The 24,377-nt window shown below is 43.2% G+C and overlaps 1 protein-coding gene across 1 annotated transcript; it reads right to left on the bottom strand.

The window, feature by feature from the left end:
• On the bottom strand, positions 1 to 24,377 carry LOC119026316 (MAGUK p55 subfamily member 4). The gene is made up of 20 exons (XM_037110594.1): positions 24,092 to 24,377; positions 21,061 to 21,099; positions 20,169 to 20,290; positions 20,010 to 20,087; positions 18,990 to 19,073; positions 18,643 to 18,774; positions 11,716 to 11,797; positions 9,085 to 9,170; positions 8,835 to 8,906; positions 7,004 to 7,200; positions 5,785 to 5,843; positions 5,646 to 5,663; positions 5,499 to 5,540; positions 2,830 to 2,868; positions 2,268 to 2,435; positions 2,002 to 2,082; positions 1,782 to 1,875; positions 1,571 to 1,679; positions 801 to 935; positions 1 to 578 (listed from the first exon to the last, which is right to left on the bottom strand). The coding sequence occupies exons 2-20, from the start codon at positions 21,083 to 21,085 to the stop codon at positions 393 to 395; spliced, it is 1,809 nt and encodes a 602-aa protein (XP_036966489.1). The 5' UTR covers positions 21,086 to 21,099; positions 24,092 to 24,377; the 3' UTR covers positions 1 to 392.

The raw sequence follows: 24,377 nt of genomic DNA, 5'->3' as shown, positions 1-24,377 counted from the left end.
GATGGTTTGTAGATTCTAACTTTATTTAAACAGTGAGATGACACTGAGCAGCTCTACAGGACCTGGAACATCAGTGAGTGGACCTCTGAATACAACACAGCTCATTCATACAATCACACCCAGTGTGTCCTAACAGTGACTATACACAGAACCAGACCGGGTCTGATGTCAGCACCAGAACAAATGTTCCTGTAAAACACACACATGTTCAAAATCCATGTCCAGTATTCAGTCTCTTGTTGTGGCGCCTCTGTGTTGAGGTTCTGTTGGGTCCAGACATTATGTTTGTCTTTACTCCTGGTTCTGTCTGACACACAGCTGGACAACGACACCTTACACCAGCCAGTGGTCCCTCCTCCTCCTCCTCCTCCTCCTCCTCCTCCTCCTCCCTGTCACTCCTGGTTCTGGCTCCAGCTCACAGGGATCCACTGTGGTTCGTCTTGGGCGTCCTGTATGATGGAGCACAGTTGGATGCAGGTGTCCTGCAGGTCGTCATTCACCAGCACGCTGTCAAAGAACTGTTTGTACTTTGCCTCGATGAGTCGGGACAAGTCCTCCACCTCCAGCAGGTCCTCCTCCTGCAGGAGCACAGACACCCTGTGAGTCACTTTACACATTTATCAGATAAGATGATCCTTTATTGATCCCAGGGAGACATTAGGTTGTGGCAGCAGCACAAAGACTCAGAAGAAAGGAAGACGTAACATGTAGAAACTGAAATGATGTCGATAAAGACAAATGTACCTGCTAATAAAACAGTGAGTAACTACAGTCGTTCTGTTGTCTGGACTACTTCTTACTGTGAAGGCTCTTTTCACGCTGTAGCTGGTGATGATCCGGGCGTCTCTCCTCGTCTGTCTCAGTCTCTCAGGACTCGGGGGTTTGATGAAGATCACATAGGGCTTCAGTTTCCCCGTGCGCAGCATCAGGATGCTCTGATGATAGAACCAACAGATCTGTGTTCATCCGCTGCTGAAAACAGTCCCAAACAAACGCTCCTGTTTGTTTGATGAAGCAGCTGTTCAGGAAGTCATATCTTTCAGCAAGCGTCCTTGACTCAACGTCGTATGGAAACATGTTTTTGAATATGATGAGAGGGACCTTCGTTCTGATCATTCGTTCTAAATCCTGTCAACTGTGTTGTGAAGTAGTTTAAAGTCTCTTGACATCAGATTTGCATCTCAATCGTGTTCATACAAACAAAACTGGGACACACTCGTAAAAACTTACCTCCAGAATCAAACATGATCAGAAACTAAATAAAGATGGAACAGTTATCAGAGTGTCGATTTGTCGATGGAGGCAAACTTTTCTCTATTTTCTGATGTTTTACAGACTGAACAGTTAATCAGTTAGTTGATTAAATGATCTACAGATTTATCCATTTTATAACAATCTTCAATTTCAGTCATATATCACAATGCTGATATTATGGTGTTTGCATTTTCCAAGTCAGTTTTATTTATAAATCACAATTTCCTCTGAGGGAGCTTCGCAGTGTGACCAGCAGATGAGCCTGCATCAGAATCTATAGGTCCAGTATGACTGGTTAACTGTTAATGAAACTCACTCGTGGTTCTACGTCGATGATGCACATCCGTCCTCGTTTTACCACCTCGTCTACGGCATCAGTGCTCGTCCCGTACAGGTGACCCCTATACTCCCCGTACTCCACAAACCTGAACACACATCAGCAGATAAATATCAGACTATAAAACAACAAAAACAACAAAATACATTTAAAAACACTAACATGTTAACAAAGGTGGCGATGCTCTCACCTGTGGTTACACACCATGTACTCAAACAGCTCCTTGGTCACAAAGTGGTACTCTCTTCCTGTCTGCTCACCTGGTCTGATTGGACGAGTGGTGTCTGGAGGAACAGGGCAACAGCCAATCAGAACAGAACAATTATTCACAGATGACTCTCAGAAGAGTCCGACATGGTAGATTTCATCCTATTTAAAACAAATGTGTTAAATCAGTGGAGGAGACATACGAGGTACGGGTCCCTGGAAGGTGGAAGGGTTCAGTTTGATGAGTCTCTTCCTTAGTTCATTCACGCCGACACCTGAAGCACCTGGACAGACACAGAAAAAGACATGAGGCTCTGTCAGACTGGACGACAGAGAGGACAAACAGACACACTGAGACAGAACAGGGACATACTGATCATTCACATATGTAAACTGAGGGACAACCAGCCAAACACACAATAATTAAAGAACTGATCGTCCGTCCATAGAGTAACTGTTGGTGTCTCACCGACGAGGACAATGAGGCGGTGGTTCTCCTGCGGGAGGCGCTGGTACAGACACACCTCCTCATAGGGAGTGGACAGAGCGCTGCTGTTGGGCGAGCAGGAGGTGCAGGACTGACGTCTTCTCCTGTAGGACGTCCTCCTCCACAGCCGGAAACTCTGACGGAAACCAGCTGAAGAGAAGACGACTCATTTATGAATCTACTGGCTCTTTAATATCCAGAAGGAAGAGAAACTTTGGTACTTAAAGTTAATAAATAAAGTCATTAACGTCTGACTGTCGGTATCTGTTAGACTATAACAAGGTTTCACAATGAACATAAATGAAACTATCAACATGTTAATTAACAGCGTCAACAGTTTATTCTATAAATCTTTATTCTATGTGTTAAGTTCATCATTTCATTTATTCATCAACGGTTCTTCACTGAGGACGTCTTCTGCTCCATCATCATCACTTTGAGTACAGACTACAGACAACCACAGTAACTAAGTTCAGTTACCATCTCTAGTAACAATTACAGTAACACCTGCTGTAACTAAGTACAGTAAGTAACTGGGTGTTACCAAGGTAGATCCCATCAGTGATGTCAGCGTCGGCCTCATCTGAAAGAAGCACACATTCAGACCTTGTTCAGAATTTAAATAAGATAATTAAAGCTGCAAGCAGCAATGAACGGGCCCTCACAGTCCACGCGTGTCGGGGCATGCTGCTGTCAGGTTGTGCCACGTAGATGTATTCAGGGCAAGACCATCTACATGTTTGAGCAATTTTGAGTAGATGGCAAATTGTATGTGGAAGTTAAAATGAGTTGATTGTTTTATGGCGAAGCATCAAAATGGAGCACGCCACCTGTGAGTTATAAGCCAAAGCGCACTTTCCTTGATTATAGGGCCACCTAGTGGTGGAAATTGAAGACAACAATAGATTGTGAAATTTTTTGGCAGGTGTGACGTGTATTCTAAGTTTGTTGAGTTTTGGGGGACGTTCAGACAATGAAAAATGTGATCATTTGGGACAAAAAAAAAGGGGTAATTTGAAAAACAATAGTGACCTCGCAGGTCTCGACCTGCTCGGGCCCCAATTAAAAAACTTTTCTTTAAACAGACTTGACAACATACAGAAGGTAACACAGCAGATCAGTCGTCCACATTTAATGAACCCTCCGCACTCTGTGTAGACTGACTGAAACGATCTTCCTCTTTTGTATTCCACAAAGACAGAAAGCCCACTGAGCTGTTAGACTTTTCTCCTCAAAGCCAGAGTCACATGTTTTTCAGTTTTTTTCTAATTGCTTAAGCACGATTTCGAATAGAGGGCCCGGTTTTTCAAAAACTATTTAGCACAACCATACACACAATTAGCAGAATACCTCACATCCTTTGCAAAATGAAACACGCTTGTAAAAACTATACACTACTTTATAAAAATGATATTTTGTTACCATATGAAAACACACATGTTTCATATGACTTAAAAATTGCCAAAAAAAGAAAAGAAAATCCAGCAGGGAAAATATTAGGGATTATCTCTTCGCCGAGCTGGATCAGGCCAGAGAATTTCGTCAATATCACAGGCGATATCTTCATTAGCAGGACAATGAGGGAAGAACCGCTGTGAATTTCTCTGAGAGTTATTGCATTATTGGCCAGAACCATGTTTATAATTGCTCTTTCTTGTTCTTGTGTGAAAAAAGGCCCCCTCCCTCCTTGTCGCTCTCAAACCTGAATCCTATGTGGAGAGAAATACATAGGATGTCAAAGGAACCAGTATGAACAGTGCTGATATGGTACATACAGTTGATAACTTTTGTAGAAAGATTTTTTTTTACCTGTTTTCTTGTCGAAATGTCCTGATCACAGATGCCACTATATATCTGCTAAGATTTGGCTGAACTCTCAGTCCAGCCTCCCTCAGCATCAGTCTGTGGTTCACCACATGGTCAAATAATGCTGCCCGAATTTCATTTGATAAATTTGGTCCTCTCCATCTTAGGGCATGTATTCCTGCTTCCAGTCTTCCTCTTCCTCTTCCTCTTCCTCTACCTTCACCTCCGCCTTGACGTCTGGCATGGCCTCTGCCTTAACCTCCTTCTCCTTCTCCTTCTCTTTGAATTCCTCCTCTCATTCTGACTCTTCCTCGTCTTACTCATGCCATTGTGGTAGAAGACAGGTGAACTCACCTGCTGCCTTTTTGTAGTGCTTGAACCTGATTGGTGTGTCTACAATTAAGCAATCATGTGTTGGTGCACCTGAGTGTTGTGTTTAACCAATTAGATAATGAGTGCATCTGTGTCTAATGTATACAAGTGTGTTTAGTGTTTTGCAAATTACTGTGTGCAGTCATTTGCAAAAAGTGTGAAGCTGACATTGTGCTTATAGTTGTGCTAATCTGGTCTGGAGTTTTGCTCCTTGAGTGTAAGGTTTTTATAATTGTGTACGACTTTTGATTTTAGTGTTTATGCGATCCAAAAAAACTGTAATCTAATAAGTGATAACATAATCAATATTTCAATAAAGGGCTGAAAAAAGATGAGAGGAAACACTGAACACAGATGCTGTGTGTGAGAACCAGCTGACGTTAACTGGAATGGTGTATTTGTTACTGACAGAAAGTATCTAAGTACTTCTTCTGTTATTAAACTGCTGAGGAGGATCAGCTGATTTCATAGACGCTCTGTGGTCACAGATTATTGAGTTAGTGCTCCCAATTATTAAATGTTTATTTGTTGTATTGTGTTTATGATGGGTAAACTTTATGTTCATGTTGATTGATTGTTTGAGTTGATTGACTGTCAGGCCAGGTGTCTGATACCCATTGTGGGTCTGCCTAATAAAAGCTTTGCACCTGCATCTGCGAGCAGTTGTGTGTAGGTGACCTGGGAAAAGCAGAGCGTCTCCAATTCGTGTACTTTTCTTTTCATCCTTTGTATTTGGTGTTTAGCAGCAGAGGTTTGGATTCACAATGCTGTGCTGCTGTAAAGCCCTACTCTGTCAACACAGATCCTTCTTCATCAATGATTTCTTTCTCAATCTGTGAAGTCTTCAGTGTGTTCAAGTGAATAAAAACAAACTACTGCTGCTAATCACAGACTGACAGAGTGACGACAGCACAACAAATCAACGATCGATCAGCAGAGATCAATCTGAACATCAGAGTGAGAGACAGAAGTCACTTCACTGATCTGATGGTTGATCGTTCATATTAATGTTCCTCACTGTGTGGGACTCTTTACCTGTGACTGTGTGTTTGTCATCAGCAAGCGTTCCATCGTCCTCTGAAACAGACAAACAAGACTCCTCTGAATAACTGAAGCTGTGGTCAGCAAAACACATAGTTAACTATGTAATTAAAGACTTGCAACATGTCTGAACACACTAACCCTCATCAGGCAGCGTCACTGAGGACAGACAGAACAAACAAATGTTAAAACATTAGACTGCCCCCTGCAGGCGGAGACGGGATGGACGTCCCTGCACATTAGTAAACATTAGTGTCACTGATAATATTGATGAGCTCACAGGGTCTGATGCAGGTATGAACCTGTAGCGGCTGACACCACCACTGCTCCCTCTGTTTACTGCAGAGACAGAAGAAGATTCAACATTGAAACTGCACATAGAAACAAACTAAAGCATTAAAACAGCAGAAATCAGCTGATTCAGGTCGCTCATTACTCTACATGAAACGATTACCTCATTAATCAATCGACAAAGAAATAACTGGCATTTCTTTCTTTGATAACTACTTTGATTAAAAGATTAATTACTTCGGTCTCAATGGAAAACAACTGAACTCCTCTGATAATATATCAAATATAATATATATGTTTATATTTTCTGATGTTATTTGTGATGTAAAACAGTAAAATAAAGTTCAGACAGTCAGACACAACACAGCATTTGAGGGCATCATCTTTTCCTTTGATGTGTCATAGTGTAAATGATTCATTGATTAACTCAGAATAGAATTTGGAGACATGAATTACAATAAGAGTTAGTAGCAGTCTGTTGGCCACAGCCTGTAGATTCAGGAGGAAACATGAAGTGATCCAGATCATTTAATGTTGTAACCACTGAATATGAGAAGTCACTAAATGTTCTCTCGTGCTTTTAATTGAATCTGGATTGATGCCAGTACTGTACCTTACAGTGGAGCAGCTTAAGTTAAATCATATGTATAATGGTGTAAATGGCCATGCTCCCAATTATTTATGCACCAGTATGAAAATGGTTCACACTCAACACAATCATAATACAAGGGCCAGCAATCCTTCCTGTAAAGTACCCAGAGATGAAAATGCTGCCTCATGTACCTTTTGTTTTACACTGGTATCTTATTAAGAAACAGTTTCCACCTGACACCAAACTTTTAATTGTTGACAGTCTTTTAGAAATCAGGTTGAGGCCTTTTAATGGAACAAAATGACGGATGTATGATGAGTCATGTCTATGCTTGCCTTTTTTATGTTTTTACTAGAGATGTATTTTATTTTCTAATAACTTTTAGTAATGTATTTATATTTGGATTGTGTCTGATAGTATGTCAGTGTTTTTGTTTCTGTGTCTTTGTGTGTTGTGTGTTGACACCGAGGACCATGTTGGAAAAAGTGTTATCACTTTAACATGTTATGCTTTGGATTATGCTTTTTGTCTTAGAATCCAAAAATAAATCAATCAATCAAAAATGTGTCCAGTGAATAAAATTTGACTACCAGGTGTTCAGATGAGTGACCATCACCTCTTCAGCATGCTGGAAGAGGGAATCAGACCAGCGCAGGAAACCGTACACGGCAGCTTCTTGGCCTGCCACCACTGTCCGTCGGACTGGTCCACCACCTCCAGCAAGTCTCCTCTGCTGAACGCCATCCCTGCATCAGGACACGGAATGGATGAGTCCTGCAGGGGGCAGTAGTCCACCATCGCCCTCATGTACACCTGACAGACAGAGCAGGGAGAGTGTCGGTGCAGGACGGGAGCTGCTCAGTGTCCTCCTGTCAGAAGGTTTTAAAAACTCATTCATTCATTCATTCATTCAAAAGTGTACCTTCTTGTTTCTTACTCTGAAAGGTTTTATTTTCATTTTCTATTTTCACCTGTTCTTCATTCTGTGATTGAACTGTGTGTTTTCCACTTTATGTCTGTGAAACATCTGTTACATAAACAAAGTTCATTCATTATGATTTGAATTCTTCATTAACTGCTGTTAAACAATGCATGACTGTATTATACTATACTAGAAATGGAACTGGTAGATAAAAACATTAAGTCAAGTTATAATGAAGAATGAAGCTGCAGCAGCATGCCTTTCTGATGAACTGTTTTCATAATGCGAGAGATCCCGATTCTGTTTTTTCTCCAGAAAATTCAATTCTTATCAGTTGAATTACTCCATTGTTGAAAAAGAGGCCCTGGCCCTCATTTGGGCCCTGCAACATTTTGAAGTATATGTTGGTGGAGGTAGAACTGTAGTAGTTTATACTGATCATAACCCGCTAACGTTCCTGCACTCATCACAAAATCCAAATCAGCGTCTGATGAGGTGGTGCTTGTTTTTACTGCCCTTTAACCTTGATATTCGTCATATCAAAGGGTCAGAGAATATTGTTGCTGATGCCCTGTCACGTTCTCTGACTTAAGTAGACAGTGTCCATTTATTCTTTCAGCTGAGCCTCTCTCCCCACCATTTGCTTCTTAGGTACCAAAGTTGCTGAGTTGGAGGGGATCGAGGGAGCAGTTTGGAGTGTACTTGTATTGCTGTATTACTATGTTGTGTCTTCTGTGTTTTACAGGACAGGACTCACTTTAGTTTCTCGGATACCCTTTGGCTCCTCTTTTTATGGGGGGGGATGTGACGGCCCTGTTGAGCATCTGTTTGTCTTCTCAGTGCCTTCCAGGAGAACCAGGAAGCAGTGGGCCGTCCTAAGCAGACCACACCTTAGGGTGGGGCCTCACTGATAAAAGGCTGCCTCAGTCAGTCTGCTCTCTCTCTCTCTGGTGGCTGAGCAGCTGACTGCTGCTATGGCCTACAACCTGCTGTGGTTTGGTGTTTGCTGCCTTAAATACATATAGAAATGCACACCCACACACCCACACACTACATTTGATACAACACACACCCACATTATGTTCTTTTCGGGTTGTTTAGTTAAATAAATACTGAAATCGTCTCAGAGCTCTGTGTGTCTCCTCTCCTTTGTTTCAACCTGAGAGCCAGGGTTGTAACAATAAGACAGAGTTTTTTTTTTTGTTTTTTTTTTTTAAATGAGCCGCCATGTTTGTCCAATCAGATGCAGAGAGTGTTTGTGCAGCTGTAGGAGGAAGCTCTCTCTGCTGTGAGGACGCTCAGGTCCAAAACCACAGACAGTCATTAACTGACCAAGTCTGATTGTTGGATTTGATGGTAGACAGACTTGTTTGTGTCTTTTCCAGACTCGTCTTTAGATTGATGATGATTGATGTTTGAGTCACAGATATTTTCAGCCTGTCAGGGTGTTGTATTCACATTCACAGTGACTTGATGAGACTGAGTTGTTGAATCATTTCTGAAGTGTCTGCTGGATGTTTCTTACCGACTTGAGGCTGCTGCTGCTCTGAGCTGGGTTAGGAATGACTTTAAACAGGATCGTCCCCCGAGACTTCACCTGATGGAAGAGACACACCAGAGTGAACAGAACCAACAGCAGCAGCAAACACTTCAACACTGAGGGACACATTTATGATTCTATCATTTAATTTCATCATTTGTGGCCATCAACCTAATCAAACACACTTCTATTGATTGATGATTGATTTCTATTATTTATCAATGATGGGACCCACCAGGATCTGGATGACCTGTTCGGGCTCCAAACCCACCACAGGGTTTCCATTCACCTCCACCAGCAGATCACCGGGATGAAGGAGGCCTGACACACACACACACACACACACACACACACACACACACACACACACACACACACACACACACACACGTACACAAATTGTTGAGTTGATGTCATGTGACACTGAAACATGGTGGACGAGAGTGAGCATTGGGTTGATGGTAAGAAACTTTAGGGTTAGTTTGCTGTGAAGTTGTCGTGTTGTTTTCTTCACTCCTGCTTGTCACTCAAATACTGGAAACAGTTGTCAGTTGTGATGTGACATACATCAACACCAATGTCAGAAGAACTACTTCCCAGTTCAGGAAACGGGGCCATCTGAGGAGCAGCTGAGTGCATCATTACATACAGTCCCCTCCAAAACTACTGGAACAGCGAGGTCAGTTCTTTTGTTTTTGCTGAACTCTCAAAACATTTGGGTTTGACATCTAAAGATGAATATGAGACGAAAGATCAGTTTGTCAGCTTAATTTCCAGGTATTAACCGCATACATAACGGAACACCAAACTTTTAGCTTAACAAAAGTTCAGGAACAGATAGACTGAAAATAGATTAGAGTGTATAATTCTTAAAGGTCCCATATTATACTGTTTTTCATCAATTTCACACAGCTGTCAGAGGTCCAACAGCTCTGTATTCGATATGCATTGCCCCAAATCCATCCGCGGTCCTGAATTTCAGCTGTCTAAAAGTCGCTTTACAGAGCTCTATTCAGAGCAGTCTGTTTCTGTGCCTGCACCTTTAAATGAGCTCCGTCTGTCAGTGCCCACTTGGAGAGCCCTGCCTGCTACATCACTCTCAGGGAGGGGAAGCCCCTTGGGTTAGCAGTAGCATGTGCTAATGTTTACGGTGGATGTATATATGTATCGCTGTGGCTGCAGAGAATTTTTCATTCAACCGAACCTTTTTGACCCAGAATGGGACCCAGAAGGAGAGGCTGCTGAAGAAGTACAGACTCTGTGGCTGCAGCAGGATGTTTCAGAATGGTTAGTGTGTCTGTATAATGTTAGTTTGTTTGTATGTGTTGTTACATTTACCACCATGTAGCTAATGGCTAACAGCTAGCGAAAGCTGTGTTTGTCTGCAACTCAGTCTCCAAACTCTTGGACACTGTTTTCATCGTCTCTGTCTCCAGTCTGCATGTTTCCAGACTTTTTACTGTGACAACCAAGCTCCATCATAATATTATTAACATTAAACTCGCTTCAAACACCATTACATAGTGGACTGAAGCGGAGCTAACTAGTTAGCTGATTCACAGCTGACTTCACCATACATATTTGCTTGCGATGTGCTGACATCACCAAACCTTTGCATTCTTGTTGTGTGGTGCTTCTCCAGACTTCATCTCAGATTCTCTGTTGGTGTTGGTTTCTGGGTTTCTCCCTTCAGTTTCCTTCAGCAGGTAAAAGCTCAACATGTTAATAAGTCTGGAGATTCTCTTCAGTCTCAGACCATCTTCTCTCCTCTGATGGACTCCTTGGTTGTTTTGTGTTCTGGGTCGTTGTCTTGCTGCATGATGAAGGAGCTTGTGGTCAGTTTGGTTCCATCGCTCTTTACATTGGCAGACAGAAAGGTTCTGTAGACTTCTGAGTTTATTTAGCTGCAGCATCATGTGTGACATCATCAATGAAGATCAATGAGCCTGTTCGAGAAGAAGCCATGCAGCCGAGCCATGACATCACCTCCACTTTGTGTCACAGATCAGCTTGTGTGTTTGGCATCCTGAGCAGATGCTTCCTGTCTCATCACGTTACACTTTCCATCACTTTGGTAAAATTCATCTTCGTCTCACTGGACCATGAAACTTTGTCCCAGAACTTCTGAGCCTTGTGTCTGTACTTTTTGGCAAATTCCAATGTGGCCCTTTTGTTCTTATTGCTAATGAGTGATTTCCATCATCTGGTGTGGCCTCTGTTCTTTTGTTCCTGAAGTCTCCTGTCACACTGAATTGTGGTTCCCCCATACCCTCTTTTTGGTGATGTCACTGACAGTTGTTTTAGGGTTTTTCTTTACAGATCTCACAATGTTTGATCATCAACTGCTGGGGTTTTTCTTTGTCTACCAGTTCGTTGTCTGTTGCTGAGAACACCACTGGTTTCTTTCTTTATTAGGACAGTCCAGATGGTTGTACTGGCTATGGCCAATGTCTGTTTTGTTTTGGCTCCGACTGATTCTCCATCTTCTCTCAGCCTCAGCCAATTGTTGGCTATACCTTTTAAACTATAAATGCAGTCTGCAAAGACAAATCCTGAGTTGAAACTGGCAGTAGATATTCAGCACTTTTTATTGATTGAATAATCAATGTGACAGGGAACACCTGCACAGCAAAAAACACCTTTCAGTCACATGTTCCAAGAATTTTGCTCATTTGAAAATTGTGTGGATTCAAACAAAAGATGCTTTCTTCTAAGTTTTGTTAAGCTCATATTGCTATATTGATGTCAAACCAAAAACAAAAAAACTTGCCTCTCTGTTCCAATAGTTTGAGAGGACTGTAAACACACACACACACACACACACACACACACACACACACACACAGTTAATACAGTCTTGTCTCACCACTGCGGTCAGCAAGTCCTCCATGAATCACTCTGGCGATGTAGATCTCTCCTGTCTCCTCGTCTCTCCTGATCGTTGCCCCCTGACCGACAGGCAGGCAGGCAGGCAGGCAGGCAGGCAGGCAGACAGACAGACAGACATTATTTATTATCTAATAACAGTCTTCCAGCTCATGTTGTACTCTATCTTTAGTTCATGGTGTCCTGTAGACATCAGGGCCTGGGTTACAATTTGGTGACAACTTCTCAGCAGATCTGCAGCAGACAGTTTTAACTTAAAGTGCTGATGGAGGGCAACAATTTCTGATTTGTTAGTTCACAGTTTATTTTTTTACAATTTATTTCAGAACTTTTTTCACAAATTATACCTTAATAAGTCATGGGAGAAAATCTGCGATTTCAAAAAGTGTCAGTGTCCATATACAGCGTCGCCAGAGTGAGTGACACCTCTGACAGACACATTAACACATATACTTGCGAACATTAGCTGAGGTCACAGGAGAAAAAGATAAAAGACAGATGATGAAGATGATGCTGGTGGTGAAGGTGGTGATGGTATCTTGTCTTTCATTCCTCTCTGAAACCCTAGAGCATGCCATCTATAACCAACTGTCTTTCACAAAACAACCTCCTTGACCCAAATCAGTCAGGTTTCAGGACTACCCACTCCTGAGATGGCTGTCCTCACAGTGACTGAGTCCCTCGGTGCCGCCAGAGCCTTGTCCCGCATCAGTCCTCGTTGTGGTAGAAAAATATGATTCTTCCTTTCCCTTCATTCTGTCCTCATATGCTAGGAGGTCATACGTATCTTGTACAGATGTTAAAGATCAAAGATCTTGTTATATAAACTGTTTCAACATAAGTCATCAGTGTCTATGAATCTTCTTCATCTCTCCTGAAAGACAAGCCAAAATTCCACAACACTCATTCACCTCAACCTACATGCTGCGTTTAATACAGTCGAACCCTCCTCTCCACTCTGCTGAACTTGGCATTGTTGACTTTGCTCTAACCTGGTTCACATCATACCTGACAAATCGCATCTTTCAGGTCACAAGGAATGACTCCTTATCCAAACCCTGCTTCCTGGAAACTGGTGTCCCTCAAGGCTCAGTAGTAGGACTAGTTCTGTTTTCACTATACACTAGATCACTCGGCTCTGCGGTCACATCACATGGATTCTCTGACCTCTGTTATGCTGACAACACCAAACTGCTCCTCTCTGTTCCCCTCATCCTCCGACACCCATGTTGCAACGCGACATCTCTGTTTGGACAGATGCACATCACATCACACTCAACCTTCATAAAACTGAACATAAAATTCTTCATCCTGGGAAAAGACTGCCCTCTTATGGACCTGTCAGTTACTGTTGCAGATGTCACAGTATCACTGACGTAATCCTCAACGACGGACTATCCTGCACCTCCAACATCACTGCTGTGGACTGATCCTGCAGATTTGCCCTCTACAAATTCCACAGGATCCAGTCTTTCCTCACAAGGGACACAATGCAACTCCTGGTCCAAGCGCTGGTGATCTCCCTCTTGGCTGGATTCCCAGCCTCTGTCTTGTTACAATCTTCCCAAATTCTCCCAAGTGACCCGCCTCCTCCGTTACCTCCACTGGCTTCCTGTTGCAGCCCACATCCGATTCAAGACTGGCCTGGCCTTCAAGGCCGTCAACGGAGCTGCACCTGTCTACCTCCAAACACCAGTCAGATCACACGCCCTAGAGAGAGCGCTTCGCTCATGTACATCAGCTGGCCAGGTAGTACCACTATCGCTGAGAGCAAACAAAGCCCGCTCAGCGAAGTCACGACTCCACTCTGTTCTGGTGATGATGGTGGTGACGGTGGCATTGATGGTGATGATGGAGAGGGTGATGATGGTAGTGACGGTTGAAGAACAGTCAGATGTTGGTTGAGAAAATGTAATGTCTCTGTACCTTCTCCTCCTGTGTGTGATGGTCCAGAGTCTGGTTCTGATGAAAAATACAACTTTGTTCATTCAACTAATAGCTTGGATACAGATTCTGATGAAGCTCTATGATCAGAGATTTCAGTCTGAGGTCTGCAACTGATGAAGTAAGAGTAGTTGAGCTTGTAGCTATAGCTGTAGTTGTAGCTGTTGTCCAAGCTATTGTTGTACTGCAGTTGTAGCTGTAACTGTAGTTGTAGCTGTAGTTGCACCTGTAGTTGCAGCTGAGTTGTAGGTGTAGTTGTAGCTGTAGATGTAGTTGTAGTTGTAGCTGTAGTTGCACCTGTAGTTGTAGCTGAGTTGTAGGTGTAGTTTTAGCTGAGTTGTAGGTGTAGTTTTAGCTGTAGATGTAGTTGGAGCTGTAGTTGTAGTTGTAACTGAAGTTGTAGCTGTAGATATAGTTGCAGCTGTAGTTGTAGTTGTAGCTGTAGTTGTATTTGTAACTATAATTGTAGTTGTAGCTATAGTTGTAGCTGTACTTATAGTTGCAGCTGTAGTTGTAGATGTAGTTGTAGTTGCACCTGTAGTATTAATTGTAATGTAGCTGTAGCTGTACTTGTAGCTGTAGTTGTAGTTGTAGATGTAGTTGCAGCTGTAGTTGTAGTTGCAGTTATAGATGTAGTTGCAGCTGTAGTTGTAACTATAACTGTAGTTGTAGCTGTAGTTGCAGTTGTATATGTAGTTGCAGCTGTAGTTGTAACTATAATTGTAGTTGTAGCTGTAGTTGTAGCTATAGCTGTAGCTGTAGTTGCAGTTGTAGTTGCAGTTACAGATGTAGTTGCAGCTGTAGTTGTAGTTGTAACTATAGTTGTAGCTGCAGCTGTAGTTGCAGATGTAGTTGTGCTGTTGTAGGTGGCTGAGTCTATTTTATGAGCCCAAGCTCATCAGGAGAGGAGACATTTGGTCTTGAGCCTACTTCTTCTTCTTCTTCTTCTTCCTCTTGGTTGTCAAACATCCAGTGCTGTTACAGTCCTGCTGGTCCTCCACAGGTGCTCTCGAAACTGATCCATTATTGAGCCTCACCTGCCCGTTACTCCCACCACCACCTGCACTGTGGGCACTACTAAGGCTCATCACTGTCCTTTTAGATCTTCTGTTCATTGGATCTGATGTGGTGAAGCCGTCTGCACAGGAGTTGACAGATGAGGATGAAGAGTAGGAGGAACAGGAAGACGAAGAGGAGGACAACAGGTGGTGAGGACAGGGTGTGGGAGGTTTTCGGACCATCTTTGGACAGATTGAGGAGACCCGTGGAGGAGGTGGGGGAGGAGTGTGTTGTTTGGGCCTGTGTGGAGGAGATGAAACAGGGTGTTTGCTGGCCACGATAAGCCCCTGGAGCTTGTCGACCACCTGGGCCAGCAGGTTGAGCGCCTGGGCGTTCTCCTGCACACAGTCTGTGATCATCTCTGTTGCTGCCATTGCCTTCTGGCCCAGATGGCAAACGTCCTGAGTGTCATGCCCAATGCTGCTCGCCACAGCCTGAATGGTGGACCTAAGCTCCTCCACACTGTGTTGTTTGGTTAGATCAGGACGATGACAGAGGATTGGTTGGTTCTGGTTCTGACATTCATTGCGGTGAGGAGCAGTAGTGAAGTGGATTCTCAAGGGATGACTTAACAGTGCATCTTGGTGTTTGTTCTGAGATCCAGGTTGACCCCAGTGTTGCCTCCCAGTGGTAGGAAGAGTGCTAACACCCTGCCGTCGTGTGGAGGGATGAGCAGCAGGACTAGAAGGAGCTGTGTGGGCTCTGAGAGAAGTCCTCCCAGCACCAGAGGAGGTCCTGCCAGGTGTGGGGATGTTCCTTGAGTGTCCCCCTGTTGCTCCCTTTCTGTAGAAGACAGGGGAGTTAGGGAGGCTGAGACCGTATGCTGGGACTGGAGGAGGAGGGTAGGCATAGTCATCACTGCCCCCACCAGAAGAGGTACTGCGCCCCCAGATGTGTTTGTCTGAAAATGAACCTCAATGTAGAGAGGAGGAAGCAAAGACAAAGATTCAAATTAGTGCAGCCAGAAACATAAAAGATTAAATGATGAAAAATACGATGAAGCAACACGTTTTTTGGATTTGGTGATGATGAAAAACACTCAGTGGATGAACTTTCTGATCAAAGAAGAACTAATGCAGAAATGGACGGTGACAGGACAGACATGATGTACACTATATTGCCAAAAGTATTCACTCACCCATCCAAACAATTGGAATCAGGTGTTCCAATCACTGCCATGGCCACAGATGTATAAAAGAAGCACCTGGGCATGCAGACTGTTTCTACAAACATCTGTGAAAGAATGGGTTGCCCTCAGGAGCTCAGTGAGTTCCAGCGTGGCACTGTGATGGGATGCCACCTGTGCAACAAGTCCAGTCATGAAATGGCCTCACTAAATATTCTGCAGTCAACTGTCAGTGATATTATAACAAAGTGGAAGCGACTGGGAACGACAGCAACTCAGCTATGAAGTGGCATAAAATGACGGAGCGGGTCAGCAGATGCTGAGACACAAAGTGCTCAGATGTCACCAACTTTCTGTATGGTCAATCGCTACAGACCTCCAAACTTCATGTGGCCTTCAGATTAGCTCAGTGTGTAGAGAGCTTCATGGAATGGGTTTCCATGGCCGAGCAGCTGCATCCAAGCCATAAATCTGCAAGTGCAATGCAAAGCGTCAGATGCAGTGGTGTAAAACCTGCCACTGGACTTGAGAGCTGTGGAGACGTTCTCCGGAGTGACGAATCGCACTTCTCCATCTGGCCTGATGGACGAGTCTGGGTTTGGCGGTTGCCAGGAGAATGGTACTTGTCTGACCGCATTGTGCCAAGTGTAAAGTTTGGTGGAGGGGGATTATGGTGTGGGGTTGTTCTTCAGGAGCTGGGCTTGGTCTCTTAGTTCCAGTGAAAGGAACTCTGAATGCTTCAACACACCAAGAGATGCTGGACAGTTCCAGCTCACAGCTCTGTGGGAACAGTTTGGGGATGGTCCTTCCTGTTCCAACATGACTGTGCACCAGTGCACAAAGCAGCTCCATAAACACATGGATGAGAGATGAGATGAGAGTTTGGTGTAGATGAACTTGACTGGTGGGCACACAGTCCTGAACTCAACCTGATAGAACACCTTTGGGATGAATCAGAGCGGAGACTGAGAGCCAGGCCTTCCCATCCAACATCAGTGTGTGACCTCAAAATATGATTCTGGAGGAATGGTCAAAAATTACCATAAACACTCCCAAACCTTGTGGAAAGCCTTCCCAGAACAGTTGAAGCTGTTATAGCTGCAAAGGGACCAACGTCATATTAAACCCAATGGATTAAGAGTGGGATGTCACTTGAGTTCATATGCGAGTCAAAGCAGGTGAGAGAATACCTTTGGCAATATAGTTTATCTTTCAAGCATCTCGGAGCAGAAAGTATTTTTGTCATGATGTGTTTAACTTTCAGGCCTTTGCAGGATATCAGTTCGCTGATGTCCTCACAGCCTCACACTGATGGTTAAAACTGTTACAACCAGTTATCTCTGAAGTCACCTAATGAATCAAACTCTGACAGCCCTGACCAACAGGATCCATGTTATAAAAAATAAACTAACTCTAATTCTGGAGAAACACAGTCAGTTGCAGAGTCTGATTCCCAAGTTGTGACAGACCGATGCTTTGGGTTGGGTTATAAATTGTCAGTAGTCAATAGATGTGTTCATGTTTTTACCATGTTACTGGAAGTGTACTAAAAGGTTTGAGAATGGAAGAGATGATAATATGTTTAATGCAGAATAGAAGCTTCTGTGAAGTTATGAGTAGGTTCCTGCCTTTCTACATTAAATGTGTCCTGCCAGTGTTCACATGTAGTCTAAGCAGCAAATCACACAGAGGCATTGCTAGAAACACATTATATCAGGCCTGGAGCATGCTCCTTTACAGCATCACATGTTCTGGGTTCTTTTGTGTTTAAGAAGGTTGAGATGATCTCAAGTGCTCAGTACAAGAAGCACAGTCACACTGCATTTTCCATGACCTAAATTTGATGCCATGGGTTCATAAAGAGCGCTGCTCCACAGGTGCGCCGTGCTGTTAATTCAATCTGGAGGGATCATATTTGGACAGTTTAGTCAGCTATAACATTTTCCTGAACACGACGCCACATGTAAAACGTTGTGCTTTGAATCAAACTACAACATGAAGAGAAGAGTTTCATTAACCTCCTCACGTGGAGGTGGAAGCTTTGTCAGTGCTCTCAGTGCAGGAAGAACACCAGAAACACGGTTCACGGTTACTTAGGTAAACTCCAGTTGACCTTGGACTTTGTTTTTTTCCTGAAAGACAATCAGAGCACGTCTTCACAAGCTGTATAATGTGTTGAGTGACACTGAATCGCTCCTCTCCCCAGCTGGAACTTTTGGATGTCTTGATGACTTATTGGACAAAGAGTGATGAATGGAAACGGCGACATATGATTGGTGATGTAGTGGAGTGACTGTCTTCATGTCTTCCTCCTTTTACCATTGTAGGGGATGGGACTAAAGACAGAGGGAGCTGACTGGTTGAGCCCTGTCTTTGAAAGATCTGTGGTTTGTGGGCACAAATGTGAACTTCCTGTTGATTCATAATGGGGGAGAAAGGGACGTGACTCTCCTCTGTCGAGGGGCAAATGTCTGGTTTCACTGTCGATCACCCTGAGCTCCTCCCCCGACCGCGCCCTCCTCGCTGGGACGAGGCGCTCCAATGTGAGGCGACGCAGGCTGCTCCATCGAATAGGAACCCGTCCTGCTCCGTCTCCTACAAACCCCTCGAACACCTCTCTGCTCTTCTGGGACAAAAAATCACAAGCTGAAACCTTCACAGCTTAAAAAAGGAAGATATTTTCTCACATCTTCATCACAACTGTGGGCTTCAGACAAATGAATACAATGACCAATAACTAAACAGATTCTCCTTGAGAACAGTGCCACTTTGTCTCACCAGTGGCTGGTTGTTCTTCACCAGACAAACAATCCTCATGGCCTCCTCATCATCAGGCATCTCATCAGGCAGAGGAGGTAAAACAGGTCCATAGTCTAACTGGGCCACACTGTCGTGGGATGAGAGGAGGGCCTGACAGACAGGTACAAGTGACAGAGAGAGAGAGAGAGAGACAGGTACAGCTGTTAGTACACTGAGAGAGACTGGTGACAGAGAGAGAGACATGTACAGGTGACAGAGAGAGAGACAGGTACAGGTGACAGAGAGAGAGACAGGTACAGGTGACAGAGAGAGAGACAGGTACAGGTGACAGAAAAAGACAGGTATAGGTGCTTGAGTTTGCTCACCTGGACGTGAGGAGAGTTAAGGAGGCTGTAGAGCTCTCGAGCTTCAGCTGAGGGATGGTGGATCTTCTGTACTGTACTGATAATCTGATGGACAGACAGAGAGACAGACAGACAGACAGACATTGACATCAGAAGGCATCAGACTAAGGCTCTGTCCCCACGCACACAGGTCCTGTATCTGTTAAAGGAAGTGTTCTGGCTTTTGGACACATGTTAAAGGTGTTTCACGTCCCTGAGACGGGATCTTGAGTTAATCTCCTTCAGACTGAAGATATTCAGAAACTATTTTCAGTGTTGGCGTCTGGACGGACTGACACAGATTTTTGTAACACGATGACTTAGGCACAAATGTTCATCAGTGTTTGTAACATCACTGGAGTATGTGTCAGTGTCAGTGTCAGTGACTATTTCCTCTGGTCACTCTCAGACCCTCTGCTGTGTAACTGAACTGACAGAAGCTTTTCATCCCAGTGTTCAGACGACTTCAGACTTACTGTAATAATGACAGTAATTAGGCCTTTTTTCTAAGTTCTGTAGCATAGTCAACTGAACTTGTTTCAGTTTGATAAAGATGTTTCATGTATCATCCAAGGCTTCTTCAGTTCTAACTAACTGGAGGAGCTGCAGGCTTACAGAAAGTAGTTGTGGGAGTATCCTCAAGGAGTGCAGGAATGTCCGTATAGAGTACCTACCTACACTTTACAGAGTGTGGGAGTGTCCTTACATAATGTGGGAGTAACCTTACAGTGTGTTACTGTGACCTTACAGAGTGTGGGAGTGTCTTTACAGTATGGGAGTGTCCTTATATAGTATGAGAGTGTCCTTAGAATGTAAAGGAATATCCTTCCAGAGTGTTGAGGAGTCCTTACATAATGTGGGATTTTCTTTACAGAGTGTGGGAGTGTCTTTGTAGAGTTGTTAATGACAAATGTAAGCTCTGAGTTTCAGAGTTGTTGACCCAACTGGCCTTCATGTGGGTTGCTAAGGCTAGGTCGCTCATTTGGGCCTCTTGGTTGATACCTCATGTGAGAGTCCTGAGGCATAAGGCAGAATGGGACTTGGTGTCAACCTCTGGAACTGCATCAGGCACTCATAAATCTGGAAAGAAAACAGGAAATAACATAATTGCTTCACATTTATATGGTGAATGTTTCAGTGTGTGCTGAGTCAGTTGTGTACCTTTAGCAGAGCGTGAAGCCACGGAGCACTCAGGAGTTCATGCAGCAGCTGAGCACCGTGAACGTTTCTGTGGACAGCCTGACCAACGTCCTCCACCACACTTGACAGCATCGCACTTACACCTGCACACACACAAAAACACACACACAAACACACACACACTTTTAGGTTTACTTCTAAAATGTTCATTTTAAATGAAAATTAGTTTTCTTCACAGAAATGAATGAAATGCTCAGAAAAAATGTATATATTTAAAAAAAAGCTTTTTTATTTCCACCCATTAAATCAAGAAGTTCTCTCGACCCCTCGTGGTCGTCCAGACACCACGTTGGACCCAGCATCATCAAGCCACTACAGATAGAATCACTTCTAATTGACCTTGACTTTTATAACTTCTCAACTGGGCAGTAAAGGATTAAGATTTGACAAGCTTGTTTTAATCTCAAAAAGCTGTCTCATAAAATGTGAGCAGGGTTTTGTGACTGGTTCTTGGGTCATGCAGCATTTTAGATGAGCTCTGCTTTCACACATGACAATCTGATGCGACTCCACTTGATGTGTTACAGACTCCAGCGTGCAGAAGATTGAATCTAGTTTGAAGAATGTGTGATATGACAGCAGCTGTCGGAGGCTGAGGTTTGTCCTGAGCAGAAGGCAGACATGTTTGGATCAGACAGGATTAACATGAGGTGCTCTGACCCACGGAGACACTAATACCATCTGAATTAGGTTTTACATCAGATTAAAATCAAATTAAGACAAGTCTGGATTTAAACTCAGTTCAAGGTTCAGGCTTCATCTAAATAAAACAATAAACAGCGAAGGAAGTCAGTGAGGGTCAGGTATACACACTGTGTGTGTGTGTGTGTGTGTGTGTGTGTGTGTTTCTCACCATCCTCCATAGCAGCTTGTCTCATGGTGGTCGTCCACACTATGAGATGAAAAAAGGATTTGAAGATAAATAAACCAGATTTCAGTGAGTGTGGAAGCTTCAGAGGCACAAAATGAGACAAGACAGAGACTTCTCTAGCTGCCCCCACCCTCTGGAACTCTCTCCCCACGCAGCAAAGGGCCCCAGACTGGGACTCGAGCCCGGAGCTATCACAGCGAGGACAGAGCCTCCGTACATGGGACACTGCTCTACAAAAACATTTCTCCTCAAGGTAAAAGCAGAAGTTCTGATACGATGTTTGAAACTGACAGTGTTCACATCAGCAGTTAGTCCAGCAGGTCAAAGTTTGATCAAAGAAATCTTTTCTGCTAAATCAAATGGACAGACGGGGAAATGTTAACTTGCTTTTTATCTATTTGAATGAAACATCTATTGTATGTTATATGTGCAAAACTGTTCTGACATCAGATGGAAGTGAAGGACAGAAAATGTGATTTCTTACTGATTACTGCAGCTTTAAGATAATCCATGAACTGAGTCCTACTTCTTTTATTACTTTAACATATCCACATATTTTTATTGTTTCAGTGTGTCTACAGGTAGAAGCTGAAAAGAAGCTGCACATCTGAGTTATCAGTGAGACTGCTGCTACTTCACACATCTGCTCAACTGACCAATGTTTCAGAGGCAAATGTTGGAAAAATGTCAAATGTCTTATTCCATTACTACTACTATCTGTCAACAACAGTTACTAGTTACTTTTCATATTTAGATTACTGATCCTATACAGAATGAATCATGATGCATCGTAGAACAAACTACCAGCTGTGCATAAAGTCATTAAAATGAGCTCCATGTTTAGCAGCTGCGACAGTAAAGTGATCCAGTTATTTAATACATAATTCTCAACTAGAACATTGTGCATAATGAGTACTTTTACTTTTGGTTATGATATGTTAGGTAACTTAAGTCAAATTGTGAATGCAGGAGGATAGGCTTAGGAGTGCTTCTACAATGTATGACTGTAAGGGAACTGATTACCTCATAATTACCGAGTAAGGTAGACTAATCATCTTAACTTATTAAAGCATTTTAGCTTGCACAACTCAAATTTAATAGTTGACTTCACTTGGTAATTCCGAGGTCATCAACTTACTGCATACACTTTGGTGTTACTGATTTGACTTCAGTGAACTATCAGAGGAATTCCTCCCTGTGTGTATTAATCACTCTTTTGAGTTGTAATTTAAGAAAACGATGTCACAGGTCAGATACGAGAATGAGGAGTGACTGGTGAGTTATTTCTGTACTTCCTGTGACAGCAGGGGGTTAATGAGCGAGGGCTAAATGTGGTTACGTCTCCTCTTTAGCTTCTTTTCTCGGCTCAGCTTCTGTTTCCTCTCCACTGTCCAGGAGGAGCTTTCATGATACTTGTGAAAGTCATCAAACGTCATCACTCAGCCTCACACAGCAACGCCTCTGCTGCCTGTTACACAATGCTACAAACTCTGATGTATTTTTTACTTTGGCTGTAACATCATGTTAAGTTATTTAAATAAGGTTATCCAACATAGCAGCGTGTCTGAAAGCTTGGTGCTAATACTTGATGCTGTGATGAAACCTGACCAGGTTCAGCCATCTGATCTCATACACATTTTATTATAGTTCAGCCTTTACTATTTAGTTACTCCTCAGTCTTGGTCTGCAAACATTTCTGTCAAGTCACATTAATTTCCCTTTATTTGGTTTGTCAAATGAAACTAAATGCAACAATATTCATGGATGTTTGTGTTTGCTGCAGCGGACTGAAGTAATATTTCACTCCAGGCTTATTGGAAACGTTTTGTCAGGAACAAAACAGCAACACAGCAACTCAACTGAAAACTCCTGCAGTGGTGCCTGTGATGTCATCCTACCCTACGAGCAGAAGAATGTGGATGTGTTAAAGGTGAGTTCAGGTGGACACACAGTCGGTGAATGAAACTGAACCACAGCAACTCTCTCTTTGTTCAAATATGTGTTTGTAAGCTGTAACCAAATGTGCTCAAATGTGTGTGTCATATGTGTCATGACATACCAACACAACATTTACAGTTAGAGCTGAGTGAGAAGTTAGCCAAGCCAGAGACCACAGTTCAGGTCTGTGTTTCATCAGTGAAACCACAGTTTTATGGCTGCGGCACTGCAGAGGGACGCAGGTCAGACTGGAAACCAGCGAGGACAAAGCCTCCATACACGGGACACAAGCTCTACTTTTCAGCTGAGCTACTGGGACATCCCACCTGTGGATATTTTTAATGAGACTTCAGGACATTTTCCAGTTGGGTTTGTAGAGACAGAACCAGGTGTTTTATTACGAAACATGATGATCCCCTCAACTAACCAAGTGGTTTTATGCTTAAACATATGCAGACCAGAATCAGACCATGTCTCCATAAAAACTGAACATAAAGAAAACATTTGTAAAAACATCACTTACATAAATCAATATTGCTTGTTCCACCCTCTGTGGTGTGAGATTTGCCTTGCAGACTCAATGATGTTTTTTTACAGTCTTATATTTCACCTAAAAATGACAAACTGTGACTTTCTTTAAAGTGTGTATAATTCAAGGCCCAATCAAAAAATAGATTATCTTCTGCTATCACTGACATAAATATTGTTTCTGTACAGGTGGTCAACAGGAGGTGGAGCGACTTCACCTCCTTATATCTGCACAACATTCCCATGAGTCTCAACTGTACTGATGTGTTTACTGATACTGACTTACTGTTAGCATGCTATCAAACTGAGAGATGACAGACAAGACGGTAAATATTATACCATCATATAACATCAGAATGTTAGCATTGCTACTGTAAATGTTAGCATGCTGATGTTAGCATTTAGCCACAAGGAGCTGCTTAAGACTTTAGCATTAAGTGGAAATCTTTCTCAGTCCACACACTCACACACACACACACACACACACACACACACACACACACACACACACACACACACACACACACACTCAATGAGACGCACTCACCTGCTCTTCGTCCTCCTCTTCCTCAGCTCCACTGAGCTGATGTCTCAGTGTGTGAATCAGCAGTGTGAGCTGACAACTGATTTTACTACCAAACCTCAGCAGCCACTAATCCTCTCTAACCCGAGTTAATCCACCAACCACTAACCTCTTTCTCTCTCTGTCTCTCTCTCTCGCTGTCTCTCTGTCTCTCTCCCTGCCTCCTCTTTTATTCTTTTCTTTCTTCTGGATCTTCAAGTCTTAGTCTGTCCTCTCCCGTCTTCCGTGTGTCTCACTCCGTCTGTGTCTC

The sequence above is a fragment of the Acanthopagrus latus genome, chromosome 9 (assembly GCF_904848185.1).
Source record: "Acanthopagrus latus isolate v.2019 chromosome 9, fAcaLat1.1, whole genome shotgun sequence".
Taxonomy (NCBI): Eukaryota; Metazoa; Chordata; class Actinopteri; order Spariformes; family Sparidae; genus Acanthopagrus; species Acanthopagrus latus.
The sequence above is the reverse complement of the archived record's forward strand: the minus strand, read 5'-3'. Positions and strand labels throughout refer to the sequence as shown.